The 17,430-nt window shown below is 35.3% G+C and overlaps 1 protein-coding gene across 14 annotated transcripts in view; it reads left to right on the forward strand.

Annotated features, from left to right (window-relative positions):
• NAALADL2 (N-acetylated alpha-linked acidic dipeptidase like 2) overlaps positions 1-17,430 on the forward strand; it is a 411,612-nt gene that overhangs the window by 249,450 nt on the left and 144,732 nt on the right. For all 14 annotated transcript variants that reach the window (XR_016469794.1, XR_016469793.1, XR_016469789.1 and 11 more), the window contains one exon: positions 7,688-7,807. Coding sequence is in view for 3 of the 14 variants with exons in the window: in XM_090147729.1 (XP_090003855.1) it covers positions 7,688-7,807 (120 nt within the window). In the remaining 11 variants the exon portion in view is untranslated. The remainder of the gene's footprint in view (positions 1-7,687; positions 7,808-17,430) is intronic.

Genomic DNA, 17,430 nt, shown 5'->3' on the forward strand with positions numbered 1-17,430 from the left:
ACTGACAGTTGAGTTCATTTTTGAAAACAAAATCTGAATGAAGAATGAAGAACTTTTATTCCTATTACAATGTTAAATATGTGATACCTGAATCACAAGCTGTGTGTTTCTTGCAAGGTTTGATTTCCAGAATGTTACGTTATTGAAAATGGAAATATCTACTGCTTCAATCACAGAGCTTTGCTATTCTCACATGTATCTTTTTTTTTTTTTTTTTTTTAATATATATATATTTACCTTGGTTAATCATTTTGTCCTCTTGAATTCATTATCACTCGCTGTTCTCATTGGAGCCCCTTTCTTCCATCTGAATGTATTTGTAGTTCTAGAGTGTATTTTTCAGCTTGTTTCCTAAAAAGACAATTTGGAGATCTATACAATTGTCTATTGCTTTTGGATATCAGAGTTCACACCAGATATGAAAGGTGTCATCTTCCCTTTCGCAACTACATGTTTAGTTCTCCGGATTTGACAAAATGCTGCTTTAACTCCCTAATGTGTTTACAGCACTGTGTGGTTTGCCATCTCTCTGATTAGGTTCAAGTGTGTGACGTTTGGCCAAGTGATGGCTACAAGTTCTGTGTAAAAGAGTGTTTATTATACTGTGGAAAATCAAGTTCTCACTGACGCTTCTGAAAGTTCAAGATGGAATGGATAATCTCTTGTGCATAAATGTGCTTATCTGCATTTTTGAAGTAGGCGTCCACTTCATCCTTCTGTTTCTAAGAACATATAGTAACAGCAACATACATTTTCTGTGTGTATAGCAAGCATACATAGAAATAGAGCCAGTGTATATATTTCAGTATATTATGCGTGCAGTAGGATGAGAGTTGGTTGGCTAAAACAGACTTCTCATCCTTTGAAATTTGTGCGATTTTAAAATGGCAAAAATTGGAAGTCTGAATATTGTAAGGTTATTTTCTAGATTTTTTTTTTGACACAACCAGGCTAGCTCTGAAGGTGAAGGAATTTAACAAAACTGATACAGTAGCCTCTAAGAAATTAAAATATTAAAGTTATTAAATGATATATTTCAGCTGCACTTGAAAAGATTCAAAAGCACTTCCGTGTAATATTTCACATCAGTTGACACACAGATTCTGTCTCTGATAATGTTTGCATTCTCTTGACACTATTTTTATGCCCTGTCACTTTAGACAGGAGATTATTTTCTTTCTTGAGTTGTGTAGGTGTAAACTCGTATTTCACTGTTTTTCATGGAGATCCCATGAAAAAGCAGAGCGAGGAGATATTGGTGCCTTGGGGTACCCCCTCCTGCTCTGCTGGAGACTGACCCAACCCTGCCTTAGCAGTCTATCTGGCAGCTTGTGCCACAGCCTGCAGTAGCTGTGTGTATATGAAGCTTCCAGGCATCTTCTCGAAGGTGCAAGCACCTTCCCTAGGTTTTAACATATACAGCATTCTTTCCTGTAGTGGTTATATATTTTCTTTTTATTCCATATAGATGATAAAAAGGCCTTTGAATGAAGATGGTCTTCAGCCTCTGGATGGTTCGTGTTAGAGAGTAGCCAATAAAACTTGTCCTTTGCTGCAGTCTGGCCTTTAGAATTTGCTGAATTCTAACATTGCGGGGATGGATTTTGATATTAAACAGTTTCACTGGAGATTTTAAGGCCAGGTTTAAATTACAGCATTATAATTTACCATGTACATTTTACGATTTATTTATTTTTTAAATATAGTATTGTTGCTAAACAATTCTGATTGTTTTGGTAGCTTTTCCTCAGTCTGTGTAATTTATAAATGTGTATTTGCATGAACAGCTATCCTGAGTAAACTCAACCAAATAGGCTGGCAAATACAAATTACTGTTACTTCTTAGGAAAATATGATTGATGTGGCTTTAATTTCATATGTAAGAAAGAATCACCAAAATTTTAAATTTTGTCACTAGCAAGCTTGGTGAGATGACGGGCATTCAGCACCACTTAATGAAGGTTTAGGATAATGAAATTTCTGGTGGGTTTTTAAGCCTCAAATGATGTTGTGTTCTTCAGTGTTTTATAACCAAAGCAATGTTTTTAGAGATTTTAAAATAAATATCAATTTTTACATGACTGAAGAAAATGTTTTACTTCAGAATACCTAAAAAATAGATAAGCATTTGAATCTAATTAGAAAAGATGAAAAAACGAGTCTTGCCACATTGGATATCTCACTGAATATCATGAATTTAAAAATTACACTTAGATATTAGTTTTTCTTTCTGCTTAAGGGAAACTGGAAAAATGTGATCATGAGCAGAGGGAGAAAAAGTAAAAACGAATGAAAAGGAGGAAAAATAAAGATCAAAATAGATGTAGAGGGAGGAGTCTAATGGATAAACATTATCAACAGGGGACAGACTATGCCAACTCAGATTTATCTGGGGCTCTGTAACCATAAAACACAGTAGAGGTACTTTTCTGTAGGCTATAAAAAGGCTTCGATCTTAATTCAGTCTCCATGGGAGATAGAGGGATAAAAACACCTGCTATAAACTATAAAGAGCAAGCAAGCCAACAAGTTAAACTCCAATGTCTCTCTAAAAATGATACTGGAACAGCACAAGCAACCTGTAGGAACATTCCTGCCTGGAATGCAGCTGTGTTGCTGTAGATATGGTGAGGGGAAGAAAGAGCACCTGAAATGTGTCAGCAACTAAATCTGCTCTATGAGATCAAGCTCTATCAAACTCTGAGGTTGAGGGATGTAGTTGTTTTCTCTTGTTTTGGTATTGCACTCTTGAACAAATTACAATTTTAGATGTTCTTGCAATTTTACATGATAAGATCTAGACACAAAGAATCCTTTCTGACTGTTAGTTGGCATTGTGAATCATATGGAATTACTTTGGTATTTCAGTACATGAACAGGAATATTGAAGTAAAAAAAAGCTTGCAGTGTAAGGTGCAAAAAAGCTCAAAAGAATTTCATCAGTCTGTTTGAAGACGACTAAATACTTTTTATTTAGTGAACAAATAGGCATTTAACAATGTCCCCAAACATATCACATTATCTGGAGCAACACTCAAATTCTGTGATTCCAGTCTGCCCAGACATCATGCATCAAATGCAACTCTAAGTATTACTGATTGTATGGTCATTCTTTCCTTTATCTTTTTCTGTTTTGGCAATGCTGAACCTAGCAAGAGGAAACCAAACATACTCTGTTTGCTCTTGGCTTCAGTGAATCCTAACCACAAAACAGCAGGCTGATTCCTCTTGTATTGAGTGCCATTACTGTAAGAGGCCTCAATAGTTGGGCTGCATGCTGCTTTTAGTTGCACTTTGAGCTCTTCAGTTAAACTGGATGTGGTAATCAGACATATGCCACAAAACCTACCAACACAGGTCAATTAATTCTCCATCCAGGTTCTGTTACTCCTATACAAGATGACTGGTAGTTCAGTTTGTCTCTGGCTGTTCAGGCAAGGGCAAACAGGGAGGTTTGGGTGGTAGCAATTCGAGGGAGACAGCTGTGGTTCATTGAGTATCAGGTGGATGCTTTTGGCTGTAATGGGAGAAGCAGCCCCAGCAGAAAGTGTAAGAGAATTTATACTGATGAATGAGCTGGCATGCTTGGACACAACAGTTATTTCTTTTCTTTTCCTAATCTTAGTGAAGAAACGTTTTTATGTTTGCAGAGTATTCTTTGTATTTGTTGATGTTCAACTTTAATCTACAGCCAGCTTGAGTTTACTTTTTTACTGTGCTGAACGTTGCCTTCAATCTCAGTTTCAGAGCTGTGTAAATGAATTACAGTGAAGCATTTAATAAAATTTAATCTCAGGTGCTGCTCACAAACGACTGTCTACTCAAATATGATTTGCAAATCTACTTTTAAGTTTTTACATCTGTCAGGATGAATTGTTGGAGGTCATTTACCTGTGATTGGTCACACGTTGGATGTTTGTTACCTTTACTGAGTGGACAGCCTAAAAACAGTAGCTGAATATTGAAAGACATATGAAGGTCATAGATTTGAATGAAAGAGAAGGATTTAGTATGTGTGAAAACACACTAAACTGAAGTATTGGTCCATCTTTCTCTTTAGATAAATTGTCTCAATTCTGATGAGTAATTGTCCTAAATAAATTGTATACGTAGCAGTTAGCTTTCTAAAATACTTATGGTTTCTTCGTCATCTGTTTTTGATCCTCTCTCATCTATTTTTGATCTATTTAACTTGTACTTTACATTTTTAATTCCCATAGTATTTGCTAAGAAAGTGAAGTTTTAAGATTGTATATGACAGCTTCAGGATTCCAATTGCCACCTGCTTCGTACAGTTATGTATGCTTTTCCTTTCCAAGCGCTAGCTATTGTGTTTTTTTCTACCCTTGACTAGGTGAAGAATGCTGTTTGTTCTCTTTAATTTTGGAGAGAAGTAAAAGAGACTGAGAAAAGACTCTTGGCTTCCCTGATCGTGGCATTTTCAAAATCTTGACTTTGCAGATTTTGTGGGATTTTTATCATAATTTTTAAGATGGAATGTTTACAAATCATTGAGCATCATCTTAGGATTTAGAAACTAATAACAAGTCTAACATAAAATAATTACCTTTTCTAGAAATGTTTGTTTTATTACTTACCCTTACTTCATTTCATGCATGGGGGAATACTCCTGAATTCCATATTGCACATCACAATTTGCTCCAAAATAGTCGTATCTTTGAAACAGCATAGCATGAAACAATTTGAAGAGTAAGTACCCAATTCAAATGGATAAAACAGTTCATTGTTTAGTCGTTTTCTAGTTTTAGGGTAAGAGGATTTACTCTTCCATATCTAAATCAAGTATACAAGTGCTCTTTTTCAGCATCTGATAAAAGGATGAGTTCTTTTTTGTTTTATGAATAAAATTATCCTACCAAAGGAAAGCAATATATCAAGCATGGGTTATTGCGGGTGGGGTATTCTACTTTCTTAAATCTGGAATCTATAAAATGAGAAATATTTCCCATAGTAAGCATTTTTAAAACAGGAAAAGAAAAACACAAAATAAACCCGTATCTTTATTCATTGTTTTTTGAGTTAAGACTGTTGTGACTAAAACAGAACTCCATGCAACATAAATAGCTATTTCTCAGCAGATTATTGAGAGGGTAGCACTTTTTGGCTTAATATACTTTTCTCTAGCATTATTTTAAAATTATACATTTAATCTTTCATATTAGAAACAAAGGATCCAATTGACTGAGCCCCAGCACTTACAGTAACAGCAAAACTGACTACTCTGAGCTGGTGTTGTTGTATTGTATGTGGTTAATTAGAGCTGAATGATTCTCTATGTATTACAAATTTTACATTGCCTTCAGGTGTACAAGAAAGGAAGAAGTAGGAACCTTAAAAACTTTTTCTCAGTCTTCTCTTGTAGAGTCCATATGGTGCTTGGAAAGGACCAGCAAGCAGCACTTGAAAGTGTGGTGTGCATCCTTAAATTAACAAACAGCAGTCACTAAATACATTAATAATTGTGCAAACATGTAGTATTCTTGTTTACAGAATGGTAGATAGCACCCTGGAGGAGCAGCTAGCAAAAATAACACGAAGAGGCATGTGAATATGGGCAGGCATCTCATTTTCACAAAGGCACACTGTTGAAGCAAGTGATTTGATACTTCATTATGTCATACCTTTGTGTATTGATTTTGCAGTTTCTCGTATGAGTGATGAAAGCCCTGATTTTCAGGTTGCTTGGGGGTAATTGGTAAAAGCATTGGGTCCAAAGGAATTAGAGGTCTCCCTAGAAATCAACTCATAGATAAGCTGTCAAACTGCAAGACTTTTGAGACCAGTAATTATTTCACTTCAGTGTACCTATTGACTTCTGTAGGTACAAATGAAAATAAAGCCAAGATCTACAAAATGAGGCAAATCTGCGAGAACTTCTGGGAAGTAGGCTGATGAATTCATTCCTTTTCTTCTTTTGAGATGGTCTGTGTATAACTGCATTAATTCTGTGAGATCTTTTCAGACAGGAGTGTCAAATTAGGTAAAAACGTATCACATCTTGCAACAGAACCAAAACTTAATGCATGTGGTTTTGTCATACTTTTCAATATAACGATCACACAGGAAAGTTTGTGTTGTATTTCAGCTTACAGTCACGATTTGAATTTTTATATTAAATAGTTTTCATGTTCTTTAGGTAGTGAAAACATACATGTGTTAAAAAAAATTCTCTACGAAGTGCATGATTTTTTGCTCTTATATTTCAGTACCTGATGTAAAACCTGGTGTTTACCTGTTACAGAAGTGTTTAATTACTTTGGTTGAGCTTTCTAAAGACTGTTTATACAGCACTGGTGACATGTTATAGACTTAGAAACTTGTTAACTTGAAAATTTAATGAAATGTGTTTAAGAAGACATAGACTTTGGCAAGAAAGAAATTTATGAATTCAATTCACATGTTAAAGCACAAACTCATAATGTTTGGATAGAATTGTATAAGGGTAAACACTTTCTTAAAATACCTGTGTTTAGGAATCTAGTGAAATTTCACACATCCTACGCTGCCAGAATAACTGTTGGAAGAGTGTAAACAGTTTGTGTGAAGATGTCCAAAATCAAAACTGTTGACTTTGGCAGTGAGTCCATAGTTACTGAAACTGAACTGAAAGAGAATTTTTCCATCCTGTACTGCTCATCTTGTTTTGTTTTTTAAATGTTTGTGTAATACTTGTGTATGGTCTTGTTGTATTTTATGTAATAACTGTGTAAGGGGTTTTAGAGGTACTAAGATTTTCTTTAGTGTCCTGAAATCTTCCTAAAAACAGCCTACAAGACTAATTATCTTCATACTTTGTCTTTGACAATTGCTATATATGTGTGAGACAAATGCAGCTGGTTACTCTTAAATTTTGTGTATGTAGATGCATATATTTATATATATGTACATAAACATAAGTAGATTAATAAATATATGTATACTTACTAAATCTCTAGAAACACTTCTTGAATGTTTTATCCAGCACTGTCCCTGCTTGACATATTCTTGCACTGTCCTAACTAAAGTGCTGAAGATCATCCTGTAAAGACTTTGTAGTTAGTTGGATGTGATTTTAAATAATATAAAAACATTAGTAGAAAAGCATCAGTGTGGCATAATCTGTTGTAAATGTTTTATCTAATGCTGGATAACTTATAAGTAAATACTTCAGCACTTATGCAAGGTTACTGAATGAGCATACAAGACCCTGTAATAAAACTGTCTACTGGTAGAGAGTGTAAACCTAGGTGTTGCCACATGACCTGCTAAATCATTCACTCTTTCTTGAAATGCTTTACAAGACTTTGGTTCCTTTAAAGAGTAGAGGTAAAATAAAGTACAGGTTAGTTATTATCCCTTACAGAGTTGTAATTGCATTCCTTTAACTAACGAGGAGGAATTCTCATCAGAATCAGCAGCATTTATAATAATCATTGGCAAGAAATAAAATTCTGATTTTTATCACCATTGAGGAATTGTTTGAAAACTGCCAAGATGGAAATGTATTTGTCAGATTTAATTATCAAGCTCTTTGCTCTTACAGGTCTTCCTATTCCAGTAATTAGAAATAAGGTTAAGCAGAACTCCCAGCTGCTTGTAATTACACAGATAACTTTGTTTCTGTGGAATGAGCGCTCTCTCTGCTGTGTTGTTGTCCATATGCCCTGAATTTTGTCTTCTCTTTCAGGCAGAACTTGTTGATATACAGTATGGGACCATAGAAGATTTGATCCGGATTCAAACCACTACAAACGTGACCAAAAAAATTGCACTTCTGAAGCTAGGACAATCACCTTTACTTTATAAGGTTAGATTTATGCTTGATCTACAGTATCTCTTACATTTATTTTGCTGCATATCTTAGAGCGCTCCAGTATTATGCTGTGTTTTAGCTGTGTACTATAAGCCTTTTGGCAAATAAAGAAATCCTTAAATGAAATAATAAAGTACAAGGCCAGATTGGATGGGGCCCTGGGCAGCCTGGTCTAGCATTAAATGGGGAGGTTGGTGGCTCTGCATGTGGCAGGGGGGTTGGAGATTTATGATCCTTGAAGTCCCTTCCAACCCTGGCCATTCTGTGATTCTGTAATTCTGTGATGGGGGGGGGGAAATTCTGTAATTCTGTGATGGGGCGGGGGGGGGAAAGGCAGCTGAGATCAGTTGTTGTTGCGTCTTTGCAAAAAACTGCACATGCAAGACTGCTGAAATCTTGTTTCCACATTATTATATGTAGCACTTAACCTGCTGGCTATAGGTTGAGTGTGCTGGTAGAAGAAGCAGAGCACTTTGTGTACTCACATGACCCTCAACTTCTAAGTCTTTCCAGTCCCAGGGGGCTGGGTCTAAACTGCAGCGCTTTTGCCCTCACTACAGATGTGCTGCTGCAAGCACTGTGATTGTGAGGTAAGAAATAGCATGCACTATAGAAAGACTATCACATTGCTTATGGATTTGTTTAAGAAATTACACTGTAGCTTGATTTAGTTGTTCCATGGTATAGCTGTGTTCTGTGGGTAAGGTACCATTGCCTTCCTACTTCTTCCTTCCTTCTTTCCACCTCAGAGGGAGAGAGACTGAGCTGGAGAACAGCATTAACTTTCACAGCGTTCCTGCCTCAAAATGTGAGCAGACAGCCATTTATCCTTGATTCTGTTAAGTTTACAGGCTCCTCTTGTAAAGTCACCAGGATTTACCAGCCTGTGGATGGGTTTCCATTGGTTCAGAGTTTTTTTCCACTCCCTCCCTCTTTGTTCTTTGGCTGTAGCTATGTAGGGAGAAGGGTACATGCATATGCGTTTGCTTGTTCTCCTATAACTCCAGCCCAGGCAGAGAGCACGGAGTTGGAGCTCAACAGTCCATTTGCACATTAAATGTAATGGACTCCACATATAAAACACATTTAAACCCTGAATATCAAGTAACTGCTTTCTATTGCGAATATTTTATAAACAGAATACTTTGCCTTTCAGAAAATACACTAGCCCAATAAATAATTAAACAATTAATTCCCAATTCACACTAGCAATTATAAAACAACAGTAACTTCAGATCTTATAATTAACAGAATCAGGATCTGCTCTGTCAGCCACAAGAACGTACAATGGGGACCATAACACAGATTTAGAAAATAAGCACTTAGTATTTTTTTTTTTATAGGAATAATATTTGTCTTAATAAAAATGCCATTTTCAACTGAGTAGCTTTAGTTGTTTGTCTAAATTATTTAGCTGCAATCTAATTAAGTTTGTGAAAGGTCAGTTATCATTGTTGGAACTTGGCTGTTGTGCATCATTTCCGCCGATAGATCTTATGCTGTATTTCAATGCCAACTGACAAAAATAATGAAATAGCAGTTGGAGCTCATAAAATAGGAATTTGATAAAGATGCAAAGCTTGATATAATAGTGTTGTCTTCAGTGTCTATGGAATAGGCCTTTTACCAATTTAATTCTATTCCTGTATGTATTTACTATGTCTAAATGACCAAGTAATGCAGCTAAAGGAACAGAGCAAGATAGTTAATCCTGAGGACTGTCTTAGGATTTTTACTGTGTCTGCTGCAGTTTGGTCGAAAGGAGTACATGCTAATTAGTAGTTGAGCACTCATTTGCTCTTCTGAAATTATCCATTTTTGCATATTCAGTGTTGCATAATGCGAACCAAAGCGTGATCAGTGTTGATGATCAGGAGATTGACTTTGAAAACACACTGCTGATCCAACTAAGGAGGCAGGTCACCTACATATATTTGATGTCACTTTAATAACAGTTGCTGAAGTCGTGAGGGAAAAATATAGCAATCCCTCAAACCTGTGCTCATCTCACACAGGCAGAAAGTTTGCTTTTATTTCTTGTTTCTTCTTTCTGAGGTTGTAAACTGTCTTTTTTAGGATATAAATTGTGCCTCTTTGGCTGTGAAATGACCATAATCTTTTAAAAATATGAGGAAAATATGTGGGAGGATAGAAATAGTCTTTTGTAGGAAATATTTGAACTAAAAGAGAAAGATTGCATTAAACAGCTAGTCTTAATGGGTGCAGTATCTCACCACTGAATGCATTTCTTGTCTGCCTTTTCCCCTAAAGTTTGCTTCTGTATTTACTGAGTCTGTTGTAGCAGATGCTTTCCTCTGCCTTTATTTTCCTTATCTCTGTCGTCCACGTGCTTGATTTTACATCACATTAAAACAGAACACTAGGTCATAACAGAACTGTCACTGTATATGTATATATATCTTGTTCTTTCTATTTTCTGTGTTCAACTTGCATTTTTCGCATTTTAATGTTCTTTAATTTCTCATTATTACTACTTTATATTGTACAATTATCTTTCTTAGGATTTGGGCCTTATTTTTATAAGACTTCCACCAAGATACCTGAAGAGCTTTCATCTTCATAACAATTTTTAATCTTGTCTTTGTTTTTCAGTTTTGAATTTTCTATTGCATGGGTACATTTTTTGCCTTTGTCTTTTACTGCCACCTGAACTGTTTTTCGTATGTTCTTCCTAGTCTCATCTTTTGTGTTTTAGTATTATTTGGTTATTTAGAAGTCTCACTTGTTCCTTCTCTCCATATTGAAATCACTCAATGGTAGCCTTAAAAGTGGGGTGAAAGAATAATAGAAATAGTTCAAGGGTTGGAGAAAGTTACAGTGGGAAGAAGGCAGAGTCACTGAGAGAATTGCAATTTTCAAACTTCTGTAATTATTCCTAGAGCAGTTCTGTGGCTACAAACTGGAACTTTTTTAATAGCCAAATATTTTTTGAGTATAGACGGACTTGACTTGGAACAAGAAAATCTTACTTAAGGTGAAAGCTGAAACTAGAGAAATTTAAATTGTAGATGAAGCACAACTTCTGGAACCATCTTCCGAAGAAAATACTTGTTTTCTCCTACCTTCAAATTGAAAGTGACTGCCTTCTAGTATTCTGCTAGAAGAAAAATCTGCTACAAACAGTAATTACTTTTGCTGGAACTCATGTCATCGGTGAACTTCAGTGACTAGTTACATACAGTAGATCAGAACACATTCACTACATTCTTGAATAAAAAGGGTGCATAGTTGTGGGGAAAGATGACTAAATTTATTACTAGGGATGAAACAAATTGCATTTGTGGTGTAAATTACCTTTCTTGGAAGCAACTTGAGTTGCTTGCTGTGTTTGTAGACACAAACATCCTCTTCCAATGGTATAAAATGTGTGGTGACAAAAAGACTGATTAAAACACCTCAGCAGTGCGCAGCTACTGTGCCCTAAAGCTTCTCTGAGTATTTGTCATGATTGTGAGCACATAAAAGAAGCTAGGGGATGTGTTGTTTTTTGGTGTTTTTTTTTCTCCAGAAAAAGAAAAAGCACAGTAATGTCAATATTCAGACTCTGGAAATATCATGACTGGATTCATTTTGTGAAGAATGCTGTGAGTCTGGATCACAATTTCATCTTTGAGTTTGGGGGTTCAAGGAAAAGCCATAATTTTTATCCTAAATGAACTTTTAATAAAGTAACAATAGCCCCGGAGGGCAAATTACTTAATCTTTACAATGTGTGCACATTAATATTTTTCTTACATTCATTAAATGAAAATATTGTACTAATGTGTAAATATATGTATTTATTTTAAATATTTACAGCCTTCATGAATATTCATAGAACTGATTTTTAATTGTCATCAAGTTTAGAAATGTAGATGTTTGAATCTTTATGCAGGGATTCTTGGTAGACACTTATGGACAAAGATTTAGGAAATAGAAAATAGAAGTCATTTAGAAAAGGACTTCTATTGTAAAACTGCATTTAAAATCAGTTTAGTTTGGAAAATCATTGCACGTTTCTACTTTCTACATTGTTAGGCATTTTTTTCTCTAAACTTCGGATTCTTTTCATCTAGCATGTTTTATGGCTAGCTTTAAATCTCCATTCAACTAGGACTCTGCCTCTTCTTCTATCTCCTGCTTCTTCTGCCTATATACATGTGTATCTATGTGTGCATGTATACAGACTATATTGATGAAAAGTTTTACAGGGATTCTAAGCACCTCGTATGCATTTCATTATTAAGGACAGTGCATTTTTTGTTTTGTAGGATGTTTTGGTTTTTTTTTTCCAAGGCACCTAAAGTGTTTGCATACTCACTTCCCCTAGGAGTACTGTGAGATTTATAATGATATTATATCCTCTTGTGAAGCCCTTCTTGATAATTCAAGCTGTATGTGTAGGTAGTATGAATAAAAGTTTTAGAAGCATATAAAACTAGACCTGCAGAACTAGATTGGAAGAGATCACTTAGTGCATTATTTAGGGTAAACCTATTGTATCTACTGTGATTCCTGGTAATTCTTTGTCTTTTTTCTTAAGTATTTCCAGAGTAGAACTTTCAGAATTTTCCTCAGTTATGATTTCCTGGACTGCACCATTCAATACTACATGTAAAGTCTGTTAATTTTGTCCTGTGTGCTGAGAATATGGCAGCTCTTTTTCCTCTGCAATAACCTCTTCTATCATGCTTTTCAGTTTTCTCTTCTTTAGACTGCAAAAACTGTTTCTTCCAGTCTTCTTTTCATATTGTTTTGTGTAGGCCTTGAGTTGTTCTATAGCTTGGATTCCTTTCTACTAGTTTGAAACTGATGTTTGGGTTTTTTTTCCCCAAAACTGTAGTTGGTGTTTCATCTGAGCCTGGTCACGAATTTCTACAAAACCTCTTCCTTTGTTCTGTTTTTACAATTGGCTTAAATGTAGTAACACTCATTTGAATAGCGTCTGTTTTATCAGGATTTCTGTTATCTATTATCTTTTTAAGATCTTATTCTAATTGCCATAATCATGAGTTCTTGAAGTGGCAAAGATGGTGTCAGATTGTTTGATGATGGTCATATTTGCTGATGTGGCATTTGTGGTTTGGCCAAGTTGTATTCCTACACAATGTTAGTTCTTACTTTGCCTTTGAGGAACCACTGGTTGCCTTGTGGTCCTTCTCTTGTTGTCTTTCTCTACATTGTATTTGTAGAGGATTCCTTCTTACAAGTCTTCAGCTTTTGTTTAGTGTTCTTGAACCCTTTCTTCTCCCAAAGATTTGGTAAATTTTAATTCACTCAGGATCTTAACCTTCCTCTTCTCAAACAGCTCCAGTTGGAAGAAGGCTGTATTGCTTTTTTTTCCACTTACAATACAAAAAAATTCAAAAAAAAAATGCTGCACAAGTTGTGTGAAAGAATCGTTTATGTAATTGTTTTCATATTATCGTTAATCTTGTTCTGAATGCTACTTTTAGTCACCTGTTTGTTTTCCTGATTTCATGTTTCATGGAATGGTAATATGCAATCTATTTTGCTGTTTAGTGAGAAATTTTGTGTTCTGAAGACCATAGGTCTTCCTTTATCTGAAAGCATATCAAATTTAAGAGATTGATAGATGTACTTCTCAATTATATTCTACCGACTTTGATGACAATTCTTCCTTGTTCTTTTGAACAAAAGGAACAAGCTATAACAGCTAACTAGAGAAATCTGGAGACACCCTGCATTGAGGTCATAAATCTGTTGTGTTTGAGTGACTGAAAAATCCATCCCCAGCCCATAGAATACACATACTTGAGTTAAAAAAGGAAAAATGGTGGCACAGATTTATCACTTAATGTTTCAGCCCAAAGTCATATTTTAAATTTTTATTTACAAACATATTTTAAAACATAGCTTAAAGTGAAAGTGCCAATTCTGGTAGGGTTTTGTCTCTGTGTGAGGTACTGTAGGAAAGAAAATTGAGAGATGATATTAACTTGAAATCTGTTGTTGATGATTAAAAAAAAAAAAAAAAAAAAAAACACAAAACTGGTTTTGTGCTGCTGATGGGAACCAAATCACACTGAGCTCTATTGTCCTGTTCATGGAAAGCTGTTCTATTCAGAATAATTTGAACCGAGCATGTCCTTGTACTGAGATTTACCTTGTACTTATTCCAGCATTTGAAGGATGATGTACTGTGACCCAGACCACCTAAACATGAAACAATGCCAGTATGGTTATAAATTCAATCTGTATCCCTCCTGATGAATATGAAATAGTTGAAAAAAATTTGCTCTACTATTGCTTTAGTCAAGTGCGCTGCAGTAAATAAAAGCAGAGAGAGAATTCCCACTCTGTACAGTAAAAATGGGGAAAAGTAATTCAGGCTTGTAAGCAGTAAGATGAATACGTAAATGGTGGGTTAGGAGAAAAACAATTGATGTCTGGGAGGAAGCATAATTGCAGCACAGCTTGTCAATATTCTCTACTAATTAACATTTTCGTTGCATCAGTAAAAGGACTTTCAGTTATTACTCATTGCCTATTCAATTACAAAACCGTGTGTTTGTTTGGATGGAAGAAGTGTGCTATTAGCAGAGTAAATGAGGGGACACAAGATAAATAACCAAAAGTAGACATTGATTTTTTTGCATTTCTGATGTGACAATATTTTTCCAGAATATTTTCCATAGTCATTGCTGTCTTGCGTATGTGTTTGTATTCCCAGTTGAAGTTCTTATTCACTTTCTCTTCTGGACTGATACCAAAGTTCCTGAAGTTCCACTTAGCTATTTCACTGTCTATGTTTTCGTGTTGTCTTCAGTAAATCTAAATATTCCTATACTCAGTTGAATTTCTAATTGCACGAACATTGAATCCATCTTTTGAAAAATTAATCCAACTCCATTATGAATCACAATTTCCTGAGGGAATGTGATGACTATTTTATAGCAGGTCTCTTCCTGTTAGTAAGTCATTCTTAAGTTGACTGAGAATGTAAGTGGCTTCCATTCAAAAATGGAAGGTGGCTGACTCTTTAAAAAATAAAGAAACAAAAAACAAACAAAAAAACCCCCACAGATTCTGACGTCGTCTTCAACTCTTTCTGAATTTTAGAGGTGTGAAGACGAGCATAATTTTCTATTTTATCAAACCCTTAAAAAGTGAGTATTAAATGCGATCATCCAATTTACTGAGTGCTATAAGTCCAATTTACTGAGTCCTGATAAATAGTGCAAAGTCAAGCAAAACAGCTTTGTTGTGAGGCAATTATTCTAAAGCACAGCCTAAGCAAAGAAATCCATTGCCTCGATTTGTACCTCAGAGCCTTACATCCTCACGGCTGATCAGATGCTTTATGCACCTTGTCTTTCCATCATAAAACCTAAACTGTTTGAATCAGATGCACTAGCTATATTTCTGGCCTTGGCACTTTTCCTGCTGCTTGATTATATAAGGAATTTGAGGGAATTTTTTTTCCACCCAAGCTACTAATTGAGCTAGCCCATCACATTTGTTGAACTTGGACTTCACAAAAGAACTGTTCACAAATTAGATGGGCCTCTTTTCATCACACGTTTCCTTCACATACTGTTCAATCTCAACAGTAGCTGAGAAGGTGGAAAAGAAAATAGAAGATATGAGAGCTTTGAGCAGAGATGGAAGTAATGTGTAAAATCTCTTTCTGTCAGAACAGATCTATATGCTGGAAGGTTTTTTGAAAATATCAGATACTGAAGTAGATGGAGTGATACACCCCATGCCCATCAGCCATCCCAACTGCTCACCCAAAAAACTCTGATAATTATAGACCAGTACTGTGCACAGCGTTATTTTTTCATGTTTATAGTGACCATAGAACAGTACCTTATTTATTTTTTTTTTTACTTTTATTTTATATTTTTATTTTGTTATCTGTCCTTTTAAAATGCATCTAAGTTGTACAGTTAAGGAAAAAAAAAATTGTTTCAGTAACCTAGTGAGTCTGTGAATAGAAATAATTTTGGGGATGGTCCTACAGAAATATATCGAGGCCCAGAACTTGGCTGGATATGCATTTATGTTCTGTATGGCTTTCAGAGTTGGTCCGTGAGAACTGGTTTACTGGTTTATTGCTTGTGATTTGTCAGTGAAAGTCTGAATTCTGGCCTTACTAATACACCTGCAGTTTGCATCGTGATCAGAACTTCGAGTAAAACTGTGGACTTGCTGAATGCTGATTGCCAGCCTTTTCATTGGTGTCAGCAGAATCAGATTTTTAGGCATTATATTCCATAGCCTATAGAAGTCTTTTATTATTTTCCCTAGTATTATTTAATGCACCACTTTTAGATTTTCTATAGCTGAATTTTGTGGTACATAGCTGCTTAAAAATATATAACTGCTTGTCCTCAGGGCTTGGGAAAGTCTATTTTTCTTTTTTTTTTCTTTTCTTGGCAGGGGCTAGCAGGTTGCTTTTGGTATTTTATCTTTTCATTTTCTCCTTTTTTTCCCCTCTACATGGTGGTGAAGGGGAGCCCTAGAATAACTAAGCCAAAAAGTTACCTTTATAGTGTTATTGATATGTAGACACAGATTTGAAAAGAACACCGAGTCCATTGTTCCAAACACATTTGCACACTCTTGGCAATTGCAACTGTAGTCACTCAGAATATTTTGTTTGACAAAACATGTAATGATGCTTTTGTGCAGGAGGCAAGTTCTACAATTAACACATTTTTAACTGAACAGGAATATTGTGCATTTCAGTATAAGAACCGAAGCATTTAAATTTCATCTTTAGGTCTGAGTAGTTAACCTCACTGGCAGGACCAAAAATTTACCCACGTTAAATTTATCTTGTTTTGTTTAGATTCAAATCTAAATAAATGGTAATTTGCTTCAATTTATTTTATCCTGCTATACTCCGATGTTTCTAAGTGTGTCTGGCTTTTGTGTGTAGTGTTGATTTGGATGTATGTCTAGCGTTTTTTTGGTACGGTTTTTTTTCCAATTTTGAATAGATTCTAGGAGATTTTCTAAATGTGATAAATTCTCCACATTCAAACTGAGGTTATGATAATTCATGGTGATTGTCTTAAGAAAAAAACTGAGGGCGCTTTTTCAAACAAAGAAGTCAACTAAGGATGTTGTATATGTTGAGCTTCCCGATGCTCATTGATGGATGCTAAAATTGGTGGAGGCTACTTTACACAATCATCTTGGGGTTCTATAAGGTAAATAGTAGCTTTTAATTGATAGTTCCTATCACCTTCCCATCACTTTTTCCCCTCAAAATTCTCTAAAAATCAGATTCTTCATCAGATTTAAGAAGAAAAAATCATAAAATAGCATTGCTGGTGATAACCTTGTAATTGTAAATAATCATATGCATTGACTGAGTCTGTCAGGGTAAGACACTTATGTCTAGATATAGATAATGTTTTACATGGAGGACAGAGTATTTTGCATTTTGTGAAGGCTGAAGGAGTGTCTGCACTGACAATTGAACCTTTTATTTATGTTTTGCCACCGCAAGTTGTTATGCAGCTGTCATAAGAACTCGTACCAAATAGCTTCAGAATGGCCTTGAGGTGACCTAGAGAGACCACCTTTTTGCTAAAAGGAAGCGTATTTTTCATTTCCAAGTCAGTCGTCTTTTTTTTCTGAAA

Source organism: Phasianus colchicus, chromosome 10 (genome assembly GCF_987193195.1).
Source record: "Phasianus colchicus chromosome 10, bPhaCol1.hap1.1, whole genome shotgun sequence".
In the NCBI taxonomy this organism is placed as follows: Eukaryota; Metazoa; Chordata; class Aves; order Galliformes; family Phasianidae; genus Phasianus; species Phasianus colchicus.